This window comes from Epargyreus clarus, unplaced genomic scaffold, assembly GCF_041222505.1.
Source record: "Epargyreus clarus isolate Ecla_fem2 unplaced genomic scaffold, WU_Ecla_fem_2.2 ptg000016l, whole genome shotgun sequence".
Classification (NCBI taxonomy): Eukaryota; Metazoa; Arthropoda; class Insecta; order Lepidoptera; family Hesperiidae; genus Epargyreus; species Epargyreus clarus.
In genome coordinates, this window is record NW_027332224.1 from 4,880,750 (window position 1) to 4,902,068 (window position 21,319).

The following is a 21,319-nucleotide window of genomic DNA, read 5'->3' on the forward strand; positions in this document are numbered from 1 at the left end:
AAATTTTTTTAACAAAAAATACAACCGACTTCATAGTAGACACGCTGTTTACATCGTTTTCCAACGAAATATATTGAGCGCCGACTTCAGAAATATGTACTAAACCAACATTTATTTAAATTATTTTTTACTTTGTAGTGACATAGAAGTCGGTTGTATTTTTTGTTAAAAATTTTTTTAGAAGATGTATAAGGTATGACAAACAATCTTACAGTGCACCTGATGTTTAGTGGTCAGTGCTATCTATGGATATCTGCGAACTGTTGGTCAACACTCTTGAGGACCTAGGTGGTCGCCTCATATGTAATTCAGACGGAAATCACAACTTTCCATCAAATATAGAACTGCTTCAATTTAGAAATTGGTGTAGAGGTAGACTCTTAAGTCAGATTGGCTTTACCATGTTATATACATGTATATATGACCAGCTGACCCGGAAAACTTTGTACCGCCTAAAAATCTATTTATCGAGTATATTTTATATAAAATATAGCCTATGTTACTCGTAGATAATGTAGCTTTCGAATGGTGAAAGAATTTTTATAATCGGTCCAGTAGTTTTTGAGCCTATTCATTACAACCAAACAAACAAACCACCTGTATATAACACATTTTATATAAAATATAGCCTATGTTACTCGTAGATAATGTAGCTTTCGAATGGTGAAAGAATTTTTATAATCGGTCCAGTAGTTTTTGAGCCTATTCATTACAACCAAACAAACAAACCACCTGTATATAACACATATGTGTCATTACACATCATTAGTACGCATATAATACTAAAAATGAAGCACTTAAATATCTTAAAAATATGTAACTATGTCATGAGACAGTAATATATTTTTTTACATCCACATAACATAGCCTTTGGATGATTTAACAGTATTTTGGCAAAGGGAGATCGCACTGTGGGCTAGGTGATCATGCCCGGGGAGTGGCCGTACTCCAGTCTCAGATTTGAACTTGTACATATGCAAGACGTTGAGAAAACTTCGGTGGCGGGTTTCAGAATACTCGTGGCGCCATCTCTTGACTAGTAGTGGGAAGGCGTCACAGTATTATAACAAAGGTACCAACTTATAACTTATGGCGTCTGCTTATGCAGAAAGTTCTATTAAATGCCACGAACTCTCATCCTCTCAAACGATTTGTTTGCGAAAGAATGGAAGATGATTATATCAGAATGTCTACTGCATTCACAATGCATGCATGAACTATGAATTTTTCAAATGTCCGTTTTTGTTACGTATTTTGAATGTTTTTTGTTAAAAACGAAAAAAAAACAAGGAATAGTGTTCAAATACAATTTTATTTTCTGGACTATAGATTTTTATAAATAGTTATTTGGTTTAGTAATAAGCGCCGCAGCCGCAACCAGCGTAGCCAGGTCCGTAGCCGAGAGGTCCGGCCAGACCATAGCCGTATCCGAAAGGTTCGGCGATACCAGCGTAGCCATAAGGTCCAGCAAGACCATACCCATAAGCTCCGGCATCTTCAGCGGTGATAGCGACGGCTCCGTTGCCGCAGCCGTAAGCGATGGCACCGGCACCGGCGGTAGGCAGAGCGCCCTCGAGGGCCACGGTTCCGAGGAAAGGCACGGCGCCACCTACGGCCAGAGCGCCTTCGTACGCATTCTCAGACACCACGGTGACTCCGGCGGGGATGAGAGGAGAGGCGCTGGAGACGGCGAGGCCGGGACCGTTGGAGGCGGCGAGGGCGGCGGCTGGAGCATAAGCCCAGTCGCAGGCACCGGCGGCGAAGGGGGCGGCGGCGAAGGGAGCGCCGTACCCGAAACCGTCGTAACCGTAAGCGCCGTAAGCGCCGATGCACTGAGCGGAGATGCTCTGGAAAATAACAACAAATTAATATCACTATTCCAATTATTAACAATACTTAATCATTTATTTGTCAAAATTAATCATATTATATCACAATACCTGGATGAGGAGTGCCTGAGCGCACACGAGGAGGACGGTCTTGATGGACATGTTTGTTGGTGTACTTGCTGTTGTTGGAACAAACTGAAAGTGACGTTTAGTTTTCTGAAGGTGGCTTTTATACAAATTAAATGTAGTTTATCACCCCTCACGTGGAGTGTTGTAATTTTAGTTTTACGAAAACGTTTTCTTGACACTTGAGTACGTGCTCTTCACTTTTGTTATTGCTTAGCTTAAACTTGATCTAATACTTATTAACTAACTAAAGGAAAAAGGCAATCAAATCATTATTCATTGTACAAAAAATACTAAAACACATTTGATAAAAAATATGTTTTATGATCTTTCTCTCTATAATTTTGGTAACAATAATTGAGAGAGAGAGAGAGATATTTCAACATTTTGAGACCGCTGACCTCTGAGAATCTTTGTAATTATAGTTCTACTAAAGTTTAAAAATTACATTTTTTATTTATTTATGTATGTGACTGCCAATGAATGAGTTATTAGAAAAAATATACATATGAACTGACATATAAACGATTATTTTACACTATATAATTTCACTATGACATAAGTGATTAAAACATAAACATTTACGCACGTTCGTTGGGAGAGACTTATTGAAAGATACAAGTTACGAAATGTAATGTTTGTTTGTAGGAAAATGATGTCGCTGAATAGTATAAATATGTCGCACGGAGTTAAATACAATATTCAGGACACAACCGTTGAATACAACCACACAAACATGTCTTCCTTCGCTTTCGTGCTCCTCTGCATCCAGGCTTGCCTGCTCCAGGTATAATTATATTGATTTAATATCTTTGGTTATTAACTGTAATAATGTAAACTTTAACTATAAAACCCTAATCAATTCAATTTCCAGAATGTGTTCGGGCAGTGCTATGGCCCTGGCCCCTACGGAGCTTACGACGGCTTCGGTTACGGATACGGCGCGTATGGAGCTATTGCCGAGCCCTTCGCTGCTGCTCCCTTCGCCGCTGCTCCCTTCGCTGCTGGTCCCTTCGCTGCTGGTCCCTTCGCTGCTGGCCCCTGCGGAGCGTACGGCGGCGCCGGCATCGGTGAGGTCGCCGTCGCTGGCGAGCTGCCCGTCGCCGGTACCACCCTCGTCGCTGGACAGGTGCCCATCCTCGGCGCTGTGGAGTTCGGAGGCCCCGTCTGTGCTGGTGGCACCGTATCCATCGCCGGCTCCTGCGCCTGCGGATGCGCTGGTCCCTATGGCGCCGGTCCATACGGAGCTGGTTACATCTATTGATTTAAAAATTGAAGCAAACGAATAAAGATTACAACGCACTCAAAACGTATTTCACTTGAATTGATATATTTTATTTTCATATTATATTCTGAAAGACACAGCATGCCTTCCGCGTATTTAAAGTATAATTTAGGCATCCACTTATCGTATGCTTAGATTAATAGCACCCATTTTATCCAATTTTACCCACCAAAATTTGACAATTTCTTGTACGCACCAATTGTGTAATGTCGAAAACATTGGAAAGCAGAACATTTGAAATATTCATTATTAATAACAGGCGTAGATAAAAGCCAATGTTTCTTAGAACTCATGTCTCATTTAGTAGTATTTAATGACTTGTAAATTCGCTTCATTGCTGCAATCAATATTGAAATTCCAAAGCTCGAACTTCTCAAGGACAATGTGAAACGTGCCCTTACAATATATCTAATCGTAATGAGTATTAAAAAAAAGAGAAATAAATTATTAATATTTATTAGACTTACAACGCAACGTAACATTTTGAAATTTAGGTTCTGATTTATGAAGATAGAAAAAGAGGTTAAGTCATTGCTAAGAATAATATTTGCCTTTATTTGTTTTTAATTTTATAAAACACTTCGTTTTATTTATTAAATAATCATCAGGGAATATTTTCAGATGATTAAGGGTCCACCGCATCCGCAAGCGCAGGAGCCGGCGATGGAGACGGTGCCACCAGCGCAGACGGGGCCCCCGAACTCCACAGCGCCGAGGATGGGCACCTGTCCAGCGACGAGGGTGGTACCGACGACGGGCAGCTGGCCAGCGACGGCGACTTCACCGATGCCGGCGCCGCCGTACGCACCCACTGGGCCAAGGGAGCGGCAAGAGGGGCAGCGATGCTCCCAGCGAGGGGACCGCCCCAAGCGGTGGCAAGGGGTCCAACTGCTAGGGCTGGGCCCAGAGCGGCACCGCACGGACCTACAGCAGGTCCAATGCATTGACGGAATACATTCTGTAACAAAATAAATAAAAATCATTAGGTTATCCATACAATACAACAAATCGGTACCAAATTTTAGTACGATTTTTCAGACATAGCACCCGATAAAACCATTGATTGTGACAGATATTCACAATCAATGGTCTGGTCTTAAAATCGTTCTTATGTTTGGACAAGATAAAAAGACTCAAACAAGCAAATCAAGTAATTTTTAATATTGACCATAAGATATTTTAGAAACTATTACCTGGAGCAGGCAGGCCTGAGCGCAGAGGAGGAAGAAAGTAAAGGAAGATATGGTGGTGTGTTTTCGTTCAGTGGATATGAACTCAGAATGAATTGTTGGAAACAAGCGAAGGTTTATATACTGAAGACATTAGAAATTTAAACAAAGTTTTTCATCAGCTTGAAACAGAATCAAAGCGTATGCTTAACTTACTCGTTACGAAATAAAAACTGATGAAATTTTTTATACACATTTCTAATAGTTTATTTGATTTTTAAATGTACGTCTAATGCCTGATAGAAATAGATCTTACATAGCTTGACGACACTAGAAAACTGATCCACTAATTTTCTAAAATTACTACGTAACACGCAATTGATAAGAAGAACCAAAACAGTATATAACTCTACACAATCTTCATTGAAAGTATTGTCGTCTGTGACTTCGAGCATCCCAACACAAAATGTCTCTGAAGATCCTTCTCGTTTGCGCTCAGGCGCTCTTGATCCAGGTATGGATATAAAATTATTAGTTTAATTACATCAATTTTTTACTGTTTTTATTAAGAATTATATTTTATAGACATTGCTATTTTCAGAGCATCTTTGGTCAGTGTATTGGCGCTGCGCCTCTGCTTGCTACTCCTTGTGCTGCTCCACTGTTGGCTGGTCCTTGCGTTGGAGCCCTGGGTTTAGGTCCTGCTGGTCTCGCCGCCTCCAACGGTCCCGGCCTCGCCGTCTCCAGCGCCTCTCCTCTCATCCCCGCCGGAGTCTCCGTGGTGTCTGAGAATGCGTACGAAGGTGCTCTGGCCGTAGGCGGTGCTGTGCCTTTCCTCGGAACCGTGGCTCTCGAGGGCGCTCTGCCCACCGCCGGTGCCGGTGCCATCGCTTATGGCTGCGGCAACGGAGCTGTCGGCATTACTGCTGAGGATATCGGTGCTATTGGCGTGGCAGGTCCTCTAGGTTTAGCTGGACCTCTTGGCATAGCCGGACCCCTCGGTGTGGCTGGTCCCCTGGGAGTAGCTGGACCTGTTGCCATCGCTGGTCCTCTCGGTATCGCCGGACCGTTAGGTATCGCTGGACCTCTTGGTCTTGCCGGACCTGGTTGCGGATGTGGTTTGTTTCTGTAAATCCTTTCTTATACCCTTACTTTCAAATATATTTGACAATTGCATCATAGCGTACTTGTTTTATTATTTGAAATAAACGTATCCCGTATTAAATTAATGTATTTTTATACTTAAATAAATACATCCAAGTCTAAAATAAAAAATAACTCAAACTTAACTAATTTTAAAACAAATTTACATAAACTTACGGGCAATATCCAATATGCCTCGCGAAATAAATATTTAAACATCTTAATTGCTTATGTGCAATAATGTACTTAAAATATTGTAACTGACAATTTGTAAGTGCCGCCGTTGGCCTATACAAAATAAATATATTTCATTTCATTTCATTTCATTTCATTTCATTTCATTTCATTTCATTTCATTTCATTTCATTTCATTTCATTTCATTTCATTTCATTTCATTTCAATTCATTTCATTTCATTTCATTTCATTTCATCCACTACAGTATTATCTATACCTATTATTATTTTAAATATTGTAAAGAGGAAGACTTTGTTTGTTTGTTTGATTGTAATGAGTAGGCTCAAAAACTACTGGACAGATATTAAAAATTCTTTCACCATTCGAAAGCTACATTATCCACGAGTAACACAGGCTATATTTTTGATAAATAGATTTTGAGGCGGTACAATGTTTGCTGGGTCAGCAATCGGTACAAAGTCCATAAATTGGACTATTTAGACTTTGCAATTCGTCAATGAAACTGTTTTCTTGGGGATTACCATTGATTCTAAACTCCAGTGGGGTCCCCACATCTCTGCTTTGTCCAGCAGACTTAGTACTGCAGCTTTTGCAGTCAGAAGAATTAGACAGTTAACAGACATACCCACTGCCAGACTTGTCTATTTCAGTTACTTTCACAGCATTATGTCTTATGGCATTCTACTGTGGGGCAGTGCTGCTGACATAGACTCTATATTTACTATTCAAAAAAGAGCAATAAGGTCAATATATAGTCTGCGGCGTGGTGAGTCCCTAAGAGAACTGTTTCCCACTATTAATATATTGACGGTGCATAGTCAATACATTTATGAAAATATTATGTATGTAAGAAAACACACTGATATGTTTGAAAAAAATAGTAACCACCATAACTTTAATACCAGAAATAGAAATAGATTAGTAATTCCTAAACATAGATTATGTAAGGTGGCTAGATCTTTCGTGGGCAACTGTATTCGCTACTACAATAAAATACCCGACCACATTTTGAATCTCACAGAAAAAAAGTTTAAGCATGTCGTTAAACTAACGCTATGTAAAAAAGCGTACTATAAAGTAAGTGATTATTTGACTGACAAAACGGTGTGGTCTGAATTAGCTCCAGCTCCACATGTACCATTACGTTAAGTTAACATTGTCAAAAACATTTTTTTTAAAAGATGTGTGTTATGGAGTTTCTTTCGCCGCTTCTTCTCCATAACGAAACACCTTGTGAAGTGGTGGTAGTCGCTTTGACATTCAAAAAGTGATCTGTAAAGAACCTATTTTGAATAAAAAATTTTGATTTGATTTGATTTTGATATCAAATCATCCAAAAAGGTTGCATAAATGTACCTACATTAGCATAAGGGTCTGTCATCCTTAAGAAAGTATATCACTGATTCAGTTAATGACGTTCTTAGAAAAAGAAAATATATTATCGTCATTTTCTTAATCAATAGGTTTCTGTTTGAGTTTTTATTTTTTTAAATTTTATTCCTAAGAGTAGTTAAGTGTGGAAAGCAACAAATTATAATTTAAAATAAATCATCTCTATTACACAAATATGCATTTTATTTAGAAAGATTCGTAACATTTGTAAGCAAGTTATAAAGTCTTCAAATACAATTTTATTTTTGAGGCAAAAGTTTTTCGGACATAGTTATCCTGTTCAGTAAAAAGCGCCGCAGCCGCAACCAGCATAGCCAGCTCCGTAGCCGTAAGGACCGGCTAGACCATAGCCGTATCCGAAAGGTTCGGCGATACCAGCGTAGCCAGCTCCGTAGCCGTAGGGTCCAGCAAGACCATACCCATAAGCTCCGGCATCTTCGGCGGTGATAGCGACGGCTCCATTGCCGCAGCCGTAAGCGATGGCACCGGCACCAGCGGTGGGCAGAGCGCCCTCGATAGCTACGGTTCCGAGGAAAGGCACAGCACCACCTGCAGCTAGGGTACCTTCGTACGCATTCTCAGACACCACGGAGACTCCGGCGGGGATGAGAGGAGAGGCGCTGGAGATGGCGAGGCCGGGACCGTTTGAGGCGGCGAGACCAGCGGGACCGTATCCGTAGGGACCAGCGCAGGCGCCAGCGGCGAAGGGAGCTCCATAGCCGTAACCGTCGTAAGCGAAACCGTCGTAGCCAAATCTACCATAACCAAATCCATCATAACCATACGCGCCGTAAGCCCCGATGCACTGAGCGGAGATGCTCTGGAAATAAATAAGAGAATTAACATTACTTAAAAGAAATATTTCGATCTGAGTTCGGCCACAGATGCGCCGCTACCCCTGAGGACTAAGCTAGAACGCCTCGGCAAACTATGTATCCCTAACTACACCCTTCAAATCAGAACACAGCATCATTTAACACTACTGTTATGAGACAGATATAGGTGTGGCGGTGGTGCCGCCGGAGCCAAACCACTAGAGGTTCTACCACCTTCTAACCTATAAGTAAAATACCTATTTTTGACTAATTTCACAATACCTGGATGAGGAGCGCCTGAGCGCAGACGAGAAGGACGGTCTTAATGGACATATTTGTTGTTACACTTGTTGTTGTATAATGTTTGAAGCTGTCAGTTCCAATTTTATAACAAAAACTGTACGTTTTTATCAGGATTGTGAAACTAGAGCAAACATTTCCAGTGGTTTTTGGAATTGTTCTAAGCACGTGTTAAATCGTTTGGTAAGGTTTGTTTTGATTGCTTTTAAACGTATGTTGATGGTTCCTTTTCTCTTTTTTATAATATAGGAGTACTAGAGCATGCAGTCCATCACATGGTAATCTACTGCCGCCCATGGACATCTATAATCAACCCCAGATAGGAATAAATATACCTACCTAAGGTCGGCCACAGATGCACCGCTACCTCAGATCTTGCTTAAACGGTGAAGGAAAACATGGCGAGGAGACGTAGACGCCTAGGAAGTCTTTAAAAATCATACTTGACCAACACATTAGACTATGTTCTAGCCCCTCGCTCTAAAAAAAGACCCGTGCCCATGCAGTAGACCAATAATATAATGTATTGACGACAATTAAATTTTGAAGGTCATAGAACCCTTTGTGGTACGACTGCAGCGCCACCACCGCCACACCTATTTCTGCCTCATAACAGCAGTTTTAATCGCTGCTGTTTTCTGGTTTGAAGGGTGTGGTAAGGGAGACATGCTTTTCCGCGGCGTTCCAGCTTAGTCCTTAGGAGTATCGGTGCATCTTTGGCCGACCTCAGGTAGGAATAATCCTGTGTGTGGGGTTGATTATAGATGGCCATGGGTGGCAGTAGCCACTTAATATCAGGTGGACTGCAAGCTCGTCTTCTACTCCAATATCATAAAATTAATGTTTTAAATTAACAATTCATGTGAACACGACTAAATTTTTTAAAATAAACAATCTAATTCCCCGTTAAATGACGAAAACAAAAACGTGTATCGCACGTAATAAAAAAATGATGACATTACCAATTTCGAAATATTCTAAGAACAATACAAATTAGAATTATAAATACTTTGTTTTATGAATCAAAAATCATTCAGGAAGATTCCTTTAAATACAACCACACAAACATGTCTACCTTCGCATTCGTGCTTCTCTGCATCCAGGCTTGCTTGCTCCAGGTACGGTATATCTTTGATTTTTATGTCATGTAATGCGATTAATTGATATGTTTCTTTTATATTTCACGAGTGCTTTAAACTTTATTACTTATACCGACTACTTCAAATTCCAGAATGTATTCGGGCAGTGCTATGGCCCCGGACCCTATGGTGCTTACGACGGCTTCGGTTATGGATACGGTGCGTATGGAGTTATTGCCGAGCCCTTCGCTGCTCCCTTCGCCGCTGCTCCCTTCGCTGCTGCTCCCTTCGCTGCCGGTCCCTTAGCTACTGGTCCCGTTGGAGCGTACGGCGGCGCAGGCATCGGTGAGGTCGCCGTCGCTGGCGAGCTGCCCGTCGCCGGTACCACCTTCGTCGCTGGACAGGTACCCATCCTCGGCGCTGTGGAGTTCGGAGGCCCCGTCTGCGCTGGTGGTACTGTCTCCATCGCCGGATCCTGTGCTTGCGGATGCGCTGGTCCCTACGGAGCTGGTTACTTCTACTGATATAAAAATTGAAGCGAATGAATAAAGATTGCAACACACTTAAAGTGTATTTTCATTAAATTATGATTTCTTACATCCTAAAGGGTAAAAATAAAATCCTCTGTTAAAGCAAATAAGTAGAAGAATGTATTCATTGTGTATAAATAATAAATAATTTACTAAAGTCTATTATTTGCGTAAAGCTTCGAAAGAAATTACCTTATTTTTTTATTAGAAATTCTTCTTACCTTATGTAATTCTATATGTTTGAAGATTCTTAAAATTAGTGTTTATTTTGATTCAGTACATAATCACCATGTATTTAATTTTTGATACACTACCATTGAAAATAACTGGTGTTTTGAAAAAGTTTGCGTTTTTACTATAAAATATTTGGACTTAAAATCCAACGCAGCACTTTTAAATTAAAGTTGTTATTTATAAAGTTAAAGGAGGTTAAATCATTGCTAATAATAAAATTCGCGACAAAATTATAATTTTAAAATTACTTCTTTATTTTCATTATCATTTTACAGTTCAAAACATTACACGTTTCGTTAATTCGACATAAATCAAACATTTATTAGATGATTAAGGGTCCACCGCATCCGCAAGCGCAGGAGCCGGCGATGGAGACGGTGCCACCAGCGCAGACGGGGCCCCCGAACTCCACAGCGCCGAGGATGGGCACCTGTCCAGCGACGAGGGTAGTACCGGCGACAGGCAGCTCGCCAACGACGGCGACCTCACCGATGCCGGCGCCGCCGTACGCACCCACTGGGCTGGTAGCCAGGGGACCAGCAAGAGGGGCAGCGAGGCCGCCAGCGAGGGGACCGCCCCAAGCGGTAGTGAGGGGTCCAGCAGCTAGCGCAGTGCCCAGAGCGGCACCGCATGGGCCTACAGCGGATCCAATGCATTGACTGAATACATTCTGTAAGAAAATAAATAAAAATCATTAGGTTATCCATACAATAGAACAAATCGGTACCCAATTTTAGTACGATTTTTCAGACATAACACCCGACAAAACCATAAAATTTCTTAACATCGTTCTTATGTTTGGACAAGATAAAAACACTCAAACAAGCAAATCAAGTAATTTATAATATTGACCATAAGATATTTTAGAAACTCTTACCTGGAGCAGGCAGGCCTGAGCGCAGAGGACGAAGAAAGTAAAGGAAGACATGGTGGTGTGTTTTCGTTCAGCGGAGATGAACTCAGAATGAATTCTTGGAACAAGCGAAGGTTTATATACTGAAGACATTAGAAATTTAAACAAAGTTTTTCATCAGCTTGAAACAGAATCAAAGCGTATGCTTAACTTACTCGTTACGAAATAAAAAGTGATGAAAATTGTTATACACATTTCTAATAGTTTACTTATTTTTAAATGTATCTACGTCTAATGCCTGATAGATATAGAGCTTACATAGCTTGACGACACTGGAAAACTGATCCACTAATTTTCTAATTTGACTTCGTAACACGCAATTGATAAGAAGAACCAAAACAGTATATAACTCTTCACAATCTTCATTGCAAGTATTGTCGTCTGTGACTTCGAGCATCCCAACACAAAATGTCTCTGAAGACTCTTCTCGTTTGCGCTCAGGCGCTCCTGATCCAGGTATGGATATAAAATTATTAGTTCCATTACATCAATTTTTACTGTATTTATTAAGAATTATATTTTTATTATGATTTATTATGATATTGCTATATTTTCAGAGCATCTCTGGTCAGTGTATTGGCGCTGCGCCTCTGCTTGCTACTCCTTGTGCTGCTCCACTGTTGGCTGGTCCTTGCGTTGGAGCCCTGGGTTTGGGACCTGCTGGTCTCACCACCTCCAACGGTCCCGGCCTCGCCGTCTCCAGCGCCTCTCCTTTCATCCCCGCCGGAGTTTCCGTGGTGTCTCAAAACGCGTACGAAGGTGCTCTGGCCGTAGGCGGTGCTGTGCCTTTCCTTGGAACCGTGGCTCTCGAGGGCGCTCTGCCCACCGCCGGTGCCGGTGCCATTGCTTACGGCTGCGGCAACGGAGCCGTCGCTATCACCGCTGAGGGTATCGGAGCTATTGGCGTGACAGGTCCTCTAGGTTTAGCTGGACCTCTTGGAATAGCAGGACCTCTTGGTGTAGCTGGACCCCTTGCAGTAGCTGGGCCTGTTGGCATTGCCGGTCCTCTAGGTATCGGCGGTCCTCTTGGCCTTGTCGGAGCTGGTTGCAGCTGTGGTTTGATTCTGTAAATCCTTTCTTATACCTTTACTCAATTACAATAACAAATATATTTGCATTGGAAATGCATCATGCCGTACGTGTTTTCTTATTTGTAACAAACGTATCCCGTATTAAGTATATTATTTTTCATACATTATTATTGGTAGGCCTAAGCCTAAAACAATAATAAATTAATCAAACATGACAGTACGAGCATTATCCAATATACTATGTCTCGATTACTAAACTACTATACTATAATTAAACATCTTTATTGATTATATGAAATCACGTATTTTATACATCCGATACAGGATTATAACCCACACATTGAACAATCAAATCATCCAAAGACGCCACATAAAGGTACCGACATAAGGGTATGTCGTCCTTGACAAGCTACTTACTCGTAAATCATATATTCAGTTAATGACGATGTTTGAAAGTTAGATTTATATTATCGTCATTTCTGTCATCATCAACAGGTTGATTATATTTCTGTTTGAAATGCTATTTTTTTTGTTTTATTGCATAGCATATATAACTATTCTTATCGAAAGCGAATTATAATAAAAAAATATTTAAAACAAATCTATTCTTTCACAAAAGTATTCCATTTATTTATGAATATTCGTAACATTTGTGAGCATGTTGTAAAAAATATAGGCAATAATATTCAAATAAAATTTTATTTTCAAGGAATAATTTTTTTTGAACATAGTTATTTCGTTCAGTAAAAAGCACCGCAGCCGCAACCAGCGTAGCCAGGTCCGTAGCCGAGAGGTCCGGCCAGACCATAGCCGTATCCGAAAGGTTCGGCGATACCAGCGTAGCCATAAGGTCCAGCAAGACCATACCCATAAGCTCCGGCATCTTCAGCGGTGATAGCGACGGCTCCGTTGCCGCAGCCGTAAGCGATGGCACCGGCACCGGCGGTGGGCAGAGCGCCCTCGAGAGCCACGGTTCCGAGGAAAGGCACAGCACCGCCTACGGCCAGAGCACCTTCGTACGCGTTCTCAGACACCACGGAGACTCCGGCGGGGATGAGAGGAGAGGCGCTGGAAACGGCGAGGCCGGGACCGTTGGAGGCGGCGAGACCAGCGGGACCGTATCCGTAGGGACCGGCGCAGGCGGCGAAGGGCGCGCCATAGCCGTAGCCGTCGTAAGCGAAACCGTCATAACCAAATCCACCGTAACCGAATCCGTCATAACCATACGCGCCGTAAGCGCCAATGCACTGAGCGGAGATGCTCTGGAAAATTACAAAACATAATATTATGAATCAAATTAATTACGGGACTAATATTGTGATTGTTATATTTAAACCATAAGTCACAATACCTGGATGAGGAGTGCCTGAGCGCACACGAGGAGGACGGTCTTGATGGACATGTTTGTTGGTGTACTTGTATTGTTGGAACAAATTGAAGATGACTTTTAGTTTTCTGAAGCTGGCTTTTATACAAACAAATGTTGTTTATCACCAATTAGCTCACATGTCGTAACATTGCTTAAAATTGTAAAACCCTCTTCTTGTACCAACTGACTACGTGCTCTTTCACGCATGATATTACCTACTTTGAATTAGTTTATGAAACCTTATGTTATACCCTGTCTTTGATCTTAAATATTTTAAGTAATCTTCTTTCAAATCATTATTAGTTATATTAATATATTCTGTTTAATTAAAAGTATGCAAGTACGAATCAGATACATATATTTCCCCGAGCATAAGGATTTTTGTGAAATTTGTAGCTACGAAATAAATATTTTTACTTGATCGAATTGATTGAATAATACAAAATTTTAGGATAAAATATTTTTTGTAGCCGAATTTAGGAATATCTTTTTCAGTTTTTGACGTTGAATATTTATTTTAAGTATAATTAAATATAATACAATATTTTTAAGGCATTTTACGTTTATAATAAACGTCACAACACATAAATTTTATATAATTTATTTTCACTGTGATTAGAACATAAGCATTTGCGCACGTACAATTGATGTCCCAGTGTTATGAAATTTGATTGTTTTATATTTGACACTATGAAGACTTGCAGTATAAATAACTCTTAGGGAATTAAACACATTATTCGGGAACCAGTGTAGCCTAGTGATATAGGCAGTGATAGCCTAGTGGTTAAGAAACGCGCCCTCTCGATCGAGGGGTCCGAGGTTCAAATCCCAGGCGCACACCTCTGATTTTCAAATTTATGTGCGAATTAGAAATTAATTATCACTTGCTTAAACGGTGAAGGAAAACATCGTGAGGAAACCTGCATACCTGAGAGATGTATAAAAAGCTATTGCATAGCTTTTTGTTTGCTATGAAAACGCTCAGAAGGAATTCCAGAAATACAATATATTCTTCCATAATCATCAACATTTACATTAATACATCTTTATCCACTATTTTATCATATCTCCATTATATAAGACATTGCAAATATCAGCTGACATTTCATAACTCCAAGCAAGACTGAACATTCTAAAATATAAAATAGAAAAGTATTTAATAAGTGACATAAAGTATTAACAACCAGCTATATAAATGGATCAATGCGATGTGCCTGTGACATTTGGCCGAATGTTACAGGTACATCGCGGTATTTAAAACACTTTGTACATAAAATGATTTGTACCCTAAATCATAATGGCGTTTTGATTTTGTGCTGTCAAGTCTGTCAGTTGTAATTGTACGTTTAAAAATAACAAACACTCTTTTACGTTATTTTATCAATCCAGAATTCAACTTCACGCAATTTTCAGATTTCTGCACGGATTATAAAAAAATGTGTATTACTGCCATCTGTGTTCAAGTTGACGAATTAAGGTTATCAAATAAAATAATAAGGAATGTAAAATAATACTTTATTCAATTATATCCATATTTTTCTATTGACAGTCAACAACTCGGTTGCCTGGAGACTTGATATCCAACAGTCCTCCACCGCTATTTTCACTTACACCACCAGGGGCGCCGGCAGCATTTGGTCAAGGTGACGGCGCACCAGTATGCCATTTTCAGTTCTGACTTCATAATGGAGTCTACCTAATCTTCGGATGACGACTCCGAACTCCCATTTATTTAACTCTTGGGTTGGTGTAACTGCGGACTTGTACCTTATCACCTTGTCCGAACTCCTGCGTTGGCGGTGCATTGTAATGTAATCTGGATAGTGGGGCGGATTTCTTAAATAAGGCATGCATATAGGTTCTTAGTGTTCTTACCTCTCTGCCGAACATTAACTGATAAGGTGATAACTCTTTTGTATTAGGTGTACGTCTCAAGCGTGCCTTGACAGTTAACAGTTTATCAAATAAACTTCCGCTCTTGCTGATATAAAAGAACATTCAGGTATTAGCCGATTATTTTCTTTTTGTACATTCAAAAATTTAAATTTTAGCTTTGTATATATTTCTTCAAATTCGTACCTGTATTTTATTTCCTCTTCTAAATTTTCTTCTTCTGTAAGCCATTCAATTTTTTCTTCAATCGCGTAGAATTTGTTCAAATTTTCTTGTAAAGAATTCAGTCGTATATTTATTTCTTCAATGTCAATTTTTTCTATTCCCGAAATGTAATTTTCGGTTCGTTTCATTAACCCACGTAATGTGGCTCGTATTTCCTTATTGTTTTTTAGTTCATTCGACATCTCGTCGCCAATATCAAATAAAATAATAAGGAATGTAAAATAATACTTTATTCAATTATATCCATATTTTTCTATTGACAGTCAACAACTCGGTTGCCTGGAGACTTGATAGTTGGATATCAAGTCTCCAGGCAACCGAGTTGTTCAAAGGTGTTACTTATTTTCGTTACGGAATTTCTCGATTCGGTCGCCGCGCTCAAAGCCCGCGATAAAAGCTATGCAATAGCTTAAAAAATGTGAGCCGTCACGGGACGCCTGGCAGATGTGAAACATCGACATTATTTTGTAAAAGTAATATGCAGAAAAGAACATATTGTGATAGGAACTAAATATGTCATAATGATAAAATAAAATATTACGATTGCGCATGGCGACGCGTCGCCACACCGTACACACTACTGCATATAGACTGTATATATACACTACACTGTCGCCACGGCATGCGTCGCCACGCCAGAAATCGGTTTTACGTGCGGCTATAGATGTTTCACATCAAAAATAATTAACTTACTGATGACTTGATGGTGTGTCATAGTGTGATTTTGCTTTCTTTGCAGGAGGCTGATCACTTTCACTCTCTAAATTATCACGGTCAGACATTTTATTATTAGAAAAATAATTTGTTTTCAAGCATTGATCTATAACCTGAAGTTACGCCGCAAGCGGGCAAAACTTGAAACATACAAAATACGTCAAGTGGTGTAAAACGAGTTAAAACGACTCCAGTCGCTCGCGCGGCGTAGTAATACACACTAATGTCACTGAACACGTTAAACGTCATTATTTTGAATTTTAAGCCTCAAAATGCCTTCTTGTGCAATGCGTAAATGCAAAAATTATGCTCGAAAAAGAAACAAGCTTCATGGAATCACCTATCACACGTAAATAAAGATAAATTATTAAATTTTGTTTATTTTTCGTGTTCGATCCGCCATGATTACGTGAGTAACCAGAAAGAGACAAAGTATGTTTTTGTCAATGAAAGTGATAAAGACGCAAAATGCATGGTCATAGATCAACAGAACAGAAATGACATTTTATTGAAGCTCACGATGTTCATATGTCGTATGTTATAGTTTAAGATCCCACTGCTTAATTTTTATATTAGTGTGTTTTTAGTCAAAATATAACTTTTTATAGTTTATTTTAATAAAATAAAAGCGATATATGGGAAATTCTGTATCCTAATCTCTAAATTTTCTTCGATACCTGTGGTAAATAATAAAAAATATTACCATAAAATTTATATAGGATAGTATACGGTATTTTAAAATTTCTTTAATTGAATAAATTAACCTAAACATAATTTAATAAACAATCTTTGTATAGCCAGAAATTAATCCTCAAAAAGACCACGGTAAGATTCGAATCTTATATATAAAATTCGCATGTCACGATGTTAGTTACTTTACTCCTGCGAAACGGCTTTACTGATTTTCATCAAAATTTATATGCATATTCAGTAAGTCTGAGAATTGGCTACTATCTATTTTTCATATCTCTTAAGTGATAAGGGTTGTTCACCCTTAACATTTTTTTTATTTATATGGCAACACAATGTTTGCTGGGTCAGCTAGTACATAACATTTATAAAATGTACACAACTTTGCAATTAATGGTCGTGTGTAAAATAAAACTGAAAATAATAAACATAAATTAGTAAAGATACTTCGCCGCCTTGAAATTGAATGAAGCCACAAACGGCTTATTAGTAAGTTCTTTTTTTAATTCTTGACAAATAAAAACATTTTTAGAGAAAATTTACAAATAAATAACTAATACTGCGTAATTTACATAATAAATAAATAATTATTTCAAATATTTTAGGGACATTTTAGCACGGAGACGTGGCAAAACTTTTTTACGCAACTATTTCAATTCTCAAAACTGGGTACATTTTCTTGTTAGGAGTGAGTAATCTTTACTAATCTATGATAATAAATATAAACAATTTTTAAATCGTATATTTTAAACCAGTCGATACATCTGTATAGATACATTCTTTCAAATTATATATTTATATAATAATAATTTATTTAGTTAAACTGTACTATAACATTTCTACGTAAACGATGTACTAAAACTATTATCGACAGTTTTGGACATTTTTTACCTTCTGTTCCATTATTTCATTGTCTTTGACAAGCATGCGTATCAATGGGAAAACCACCATACGTCCCGTTTTTAACGGGACAGTCCCTTTTTTCGATGCTTCGTGCCGTTGTCTCCGAAATGAACCGTTGCCATTGTCAATTAAGTAACAGTAAATATTATAATTATGAAAAAAACATGGGGTGCTCAATTTATCAGTTTTCATAAAGCGCCCCACATTTTTTGCACAATTATACTATTTACTTTTCCTTAAATGATTCCTAGATTGATTTAATTTTATCATAAAATCGTGTTTTTTATTATTTTTAACTATATTTTTTCAAGTAAAAAGTATTTGACATAAAAAAATCGATGTCCCGTTTTGACTGAAGTAATCATTGGTCACTATATTCCATTGTCAATATTTACGTTTGCGTACACTTGAAACGCAAGGTCAAACACTAGTTGTCTTTTTTTATCACATTGTTCTAATAGCTCTGTCCCTTATAGAACATTTGTCTATGTAGTTAAAGGTAAGCGTCGCCACGCCAGAAATCTTTTTTACGTGCGGCTATAGATGTTTCACATCAAAAAAATCTTAAAGGTATGTGAAGTCTACCAATACGCACTTGGCCAGTGCGGTGGACTATGGCCTAATCCTTCTCATTCTGAGAGGAGACCCGTGCCCAGCAGTGGGACAGTAATGGGTTGATGATGATGATGATTCGGGAACCAACCTTTGAATAATAACACACAAACATGTCTACCTTCGCTTTCGTGCTCCTCTGCATCCAGGCCTGCCTGCTCCGGCCAGTGCTACGGCCCCGGTCCCTATGGAGCTTACGACGGCTTTGGTTACGGATACGGAGCGTATGGAGCTATTGCCGAGCCCTTCGCCGCTGTTCCCTTCGCTGCTGGTCCCTTCGGAGCGTACGGCGGCGCCGGCATCGGTGAGGTCGCCGTCGCTGGCGAGCTGCCCGTCGCCGGTACCACCCTCGTCGCTGGACAGGTGCCCATCCTCGGCGCTGTGGAGTTCGGAGGCCCCGTCTGCGCCATCATCTCAATCGCTGGTCCCTGCGCCTGCGGATGCGCTGGTCCCTATGGAGCGGGTTATTACTACTGAGAAACGAAAATAAGAAATTAATTGAAACAATGTTTTACCAAAATAAAATTGTATTAAAAATTATTATTGTTTTGACCTTTTTCTTTGACACATCAACCGCAGAATTGAAATAATTTATGTAGACATAATCAGTTCACGTCAGTTCACTACTGCACATATGCCTAATCCAAGCCACACGACTGAGTATAGTGTAAGTTGAGTCAACAAAACATAATTTCAAACACTTAAGTTAAGTTATACAAAATTCATACTTTTGGTATTTGTTGCCCTAGGTTTCATATTATGTATTCAAATGTTGATTTTCCAAAAAGTTTGAGGATGCTAAGATTTTTTTTTTCTCCCCAGAAACCAAATACTAAATTCCGTAGTGCTTATTTTAAAATTCTATATTTTTAGAACAAATTTCCAACTTCTACGTAATTCCCTCAGGAGTGGTTATACAAAATATCCTTCATTATTGGGCGATTACTTAAAATTAAACTTATCTCTAAATTTTACATTTCTAACGTCTTATTTTAATTGATATAATTTATTATGAAGAAACGAACATTTTGCTGGAATATTTTATTACAACGTTATTTTCATATTTTAAATAATGTAGGGGCCTGCGCACCCGCAAGCACAAGATCCCGCGATGGAAACGGTGCCACCAGCGCAGACGGGACCTCCGAACTCCACAGCGCCGAGGATGGGCACCTGTCCAGCAACGAGGGTGGTACCGGCGACGGGCAGCTCGCCAGCGACGGCGACCTCACCGATACCGGCGCCGCCGTACGCACCCACTGGGCCGGTAGCCAGGGGACCGGCAAGAGGGGCAGCGATGCCGCCAGCGAGGGGACCACCCCAAGCGGTGGTGAGGGGTCCAAGAGCTAGAGCTGGGCCCAGGGCGGCGCCACATGGACCCGCAGCAGGCCCAATGCATTGACTGAATACATTCTATAAGAAAATAAAAATAAATCAGCAGTTTTCCCTGATATCAAATAGGATATTTATTATATAACTAGCTGGACCCGGCAAATGTTGTGTTGCCATATAAATAAAAAAAATAAGGGTGAATAACCCATATCTTTTATCGCAACTTTTTTCGTTAGGGATGACCGAGAGTGTTATAAACGTAGGGGTAGACAAATAAAAAGCTTCAAACTGCTATGCTATGGGGAGTTACACGTCTTATTGTGAGTCAACCATAAAAGATAGACATATGCTGTCATGGGATATTTTTTATATAATTTTAAGGAAAACATTTCCGTCATACATCATTTTTGTGTAGCTTTAACCATTAAGGTTTCACACGCGACGAAAGCTTAAAAATGGAGTAACTTCTCCCGTTTTCCCAACATTTCCCATCACTGCTCTGCTCCTATTAATTGTAGCGGGATGAAAAGTATACTATAACCAGCTCAGGAGTATGAAAAATAATTGTACCAAGTTTCGTTATAATCCTTCGCGTAGTTTTTGTTTCTATAACGATTATACGGCCAGACAGACAGACAACAATTTTTGCACGACTCATAATGCGAAGCATCAGAGAATGCTTTACGATCGAAAAATTTTTTCGCTTCATTTTGGCGGCTATTTTTATTATTATAGCCTTGATAGTTCACGGAATCAAGATATTTTGCATACTATTGTTGAGATAATTTAATGGAGATTAATTCCATACTTTTTAAAAATTGATTTACTGCAATAGAATTGGAAAAAAACACCAAAATAGGTCAAAAAATTTTCCTGTCCGTCATGTGTGAAACCTGAAAACACTGTAACTTGTGAAAAAATCCATCATTAGAGTTATTTTTTTTTTTTAAATTCTGATCGACGATTGTAGGTCACTGAATGCGAATGATTAATTAATTCAGTGTCGTTTAATTGCAATTAATAAAAAACGAAAACTACAAGACTGTATATCTATAGATATTATGTACATTTATTCCACCAGGGGCGCTTGTGCAGTACCTTCTTCCTACTACAGCTGTTTTTTCGGCAATTAATTTTGAACGACTTAAGTTTTTTTTTTTTTTTTATATTTCATAATTAAATGAGCGTTATGAGTCGTACACTTTTGGATTTTCCAAACTTTTATAATTTTTATTATTTTTAGACAAAAAATTGCATTTTTGGCATCAGTATCGATCCCTAATGACCCCCTGATAGTTATTTTGGAAATATATTTCATATACAGAATTGACTTCTGTACAGATTTATTATAAGTCTAAATTATTCTAACGTTCATCGATAGTAAGTTAGACATGCATGAAATATCCATCGCGAGTGACATTTTACAAATACTGTTTACTATAAATGTATTTTTAATCGTACCTGGAGTAGGCAAGACTGAGCGCAGAGGAGCACGAAAGCGAAAGTAGACATGATTGTGTGTTTGCGTCCAACGGAGA

At 39.2% G+C, this 21,319-nt stretch overlaps 7 protein-coding genes across 7 annotated transcripts; 4 read left to right on the forward strand and 3 right to left on the reverse strand.

Moving 5' to 3' along the window:
- Window positions 1–1,352: 1,352 nt before the first annotated feature.
- LOC140748524 (chorion class B protein PC10-like) lies at window positions 1,353–1,991 on the reverse strand. The gene is made up of 2 exons (XM_073081338.1): window positions 1,941–1,991; window positions 1,353–1,847 (listed from the first exon to the last, which is right to left on the reverse strand). Exons 1-2 carry the CDS (start codon window positions 1,989–1,991, stop codon window positions 1,353–1,355), a joined length of 546 nt encoding a protein of 181 aa, XP_072937439.1.
- Window positions 1,992–2,563: 572 nt separating this feature from the next.
- Window positions 2,564–3,219, forward strand: LOC140748525 (chorion class A protein Ld12-like). The gene is made up of 2 exons (XM_073081339.1): window positions 2,564–2,742; window positions 2,830–3,219. The coding sequence occupies exons 1-2, from the start codon at window positions 2,590–2,592 to the stop codon at window positions 3,217–3,219; spliced, it is 543 nt and encodes a 180-aa protein (XP_072937440.1). The 5' UTR covers window positions 2,564–2,589.
- Window positions 3,220–4,875: 1,656 nt separating this feature from the next.
- Window positions 4,876–5,541, forward strand: LOC140748526 (chorion class CB protein M5H4-like). Its single transcript, XM_073081340.1, has 2 exons — window positions 4,876–4,923; window positions 5,011–5,541. Exons 1-2 carry the CDS (start codon window positions 4,876–4,878, stop codon window positions 5,539–5,541), a joined length of 579 nt encoding a protein of 192 aa, XP_072937441.1.
- Window positions 5,542–7,421: 1,880 nt separating this feature from the next.
- On the reverse strand, window positions 7,422–11,027 carry LOC140748527 (uncharacterized). The gene is made up of 5 exons (XM_073081341.1): window positions 10,977–11,027; window positions 10,442–10,769; window positions 9,665–9,855; window positions 8,239–8,427; window positions 7,422–7,961 (listed from the first exon to the last, which is right to left on the reverse strand). Exons 1-5 carry the CDS (start codon window positions 11,025–11,027, stop codon window positions 7,422–7,424), a joined length of 1,299 nt encoding a protein of 432 aa, XP_072937442.1.
- Window positions 9,324–9,859, forward strand: LOC140748621 (chorion class A protein Ld5-like). The gene is made up of 2 exons (XM_073081465.1): window positions 9,324–9,374; window positions 9,488–9,859. The coding sequence occupies exons 1-2, from the start codon at window positions 9,324–9,326 to the stop codon at window positions 9,857–9,859; spliced, it is 423 nt and encodes a 140-aa protein (XP_072937566.1).
- A 393-nt stretch (window positions 11,028–11,420) lies between the features above and the next one.
- On the forward strand, window positions 11,421–12,082 carry LOC140748529 (chorion class B protein PC401-like). Its single transcript, XM_073081342.1, has 2 exons — window positions 11,421–11,468; window positions 11,570–12,082. The coding sequence occupies exons 1-2, from the start codon at window positions 11,421–11,423 to the stop codon at window positions 12,080–12,082; spliced, it is 561 nt and encodes a 186-aa protein (XP_072937443.1).
- Window positions 12,083–12,783: 701 nt separating this feature from the next.
- LOC140748530 (uncharacterized) lies at window positions 12,784–21,293 on the reverse strand. The gene is made up of 5 exons (XM_073081343.1): window positions 21,243–21,293; window positions 19,540–19,862; window positions 18,571–18,828; window positions 13,395–13,458; window positions 12,784–13,305 (listed from the first exon to the last, which is right to left on the reverse strand). The coding sequence occupies exons 1-5, from the start codon at window positions 21,291–21,293 to the stop codon at window positions 12,784–12,786; spliced, it is 1,218 nt and encodes a 405-aa protein (XP_072937444.1).
- Window positions 21,294–21,319: the final 26 nt, after the last annotated feature.

Coding starts and splice junctions, on each gene's coding strand:
- LOC140748524 (XM_073081338.1), bottom strand. CDS start 1,991: ATGTCCATCAAGACCGTCCTCCTCGTGTGCGCTCAGGCACTCCTCATC. Junction 1,848..1,940: donor CTCAGGCACTCCTCATCCAG/GTATTGTGATAT, acceptor GTTATTTTCCAG/AGCATCTCCGCTCAGTGCAT.
- LOC140748525 (XM_073081339.1), top strand. CDS start 2,590: ATGTTTGTTTGTAGGAAAATGATGTCGCTGAATAGTATAAATATGTCG. Junction 2,743..2,829: donor TCCAGGCTTGCCTGCTCCAG/GTATAATTATAT, acceptor TTCAATTTCCAG/AATGTGTTCGGGCAGTGCTA.
- LOC140748526 (XM_073081340.1), top strand. CDS start 4,876: ATGTCTCTGAAGATCCTTCTCGTTTGCGCTCAGGCGCTCTTGATCCAG. Junction 4,924..5,010: donor CTCAGGCGCTCTTGATCCAG/GTATGGATATAA, acceptor TGCTATTTTCAG/AGCATCTTTGGTCAGTGTAT.
- LOC140748621 (XM_073081465.1), top strand. CDS start 9,324: ATGTCTACCTTCGCATTCGTGCTTCTCTGCATCCAGGCTTGCTTGCTC. Junction 9,375..9,487: donor TCCAGGCTTGCTTGCTCCAG/GTACGGTATATC, acceptor TTCAAATTCCAG/AATGTATTCGGGCAGTGCTA.
- LOC140748527 (XM_073081341.1), bottom strand. CDS start 11,027: ATGTCTTCCTTTACTTTCTTCGTCCTCTGCGCTCAGGCCTGCCTGCTC. Junction 10,770..10,976: donor CTCAGGCCTGCCTGCTCCAG/GTAAGAGTTTCT, acceptor ATTTTCTTACAG/AATGTATTCAGTCAATGCAT. Junction 8,428..9,664: donor TCACCGATGCCTGCGCCGCC/GTACGCTCCAAC, acceptor CAAACGATTTAA/CACGTGCTTAGAACAATTCC.
- LOC140748529 (XM_073081342.1), top strand. CDS start 11,421: ATGTCTCTGAAGACTCTTCTCGTTTGCGCTCAGGCGCTCCTGATCCAG. Junction 11,469..11,569: donor CTCAGGCGCTCCTGATCCAG/GTATGGATATAA, acceptor CTATATTTTCAG/AGCATCTCTGGTCAGTGTAT.
- LOC140748530 (XM_073081343.1), bottom strand. CDS start 21,293: ATGTCTACTTTCGCTTTCGTGCTCCTCTGCGCTCAGTCTTGCCTACTC. Junction 19,863..21,242: donor CTCAGTCTTGCCTACTCCAG/GTACGATTAAAA, acceptor ATTTTCTTATAG/AATGTATTCAGTCAATGCAT. Junction 13,306..13,394: donor CTCAGGCACTCCTCATCCAG/GTATTGTGACTT, acceptor GTAATTTTCCAG/AGCATCTCCGCTCAGTGCAT.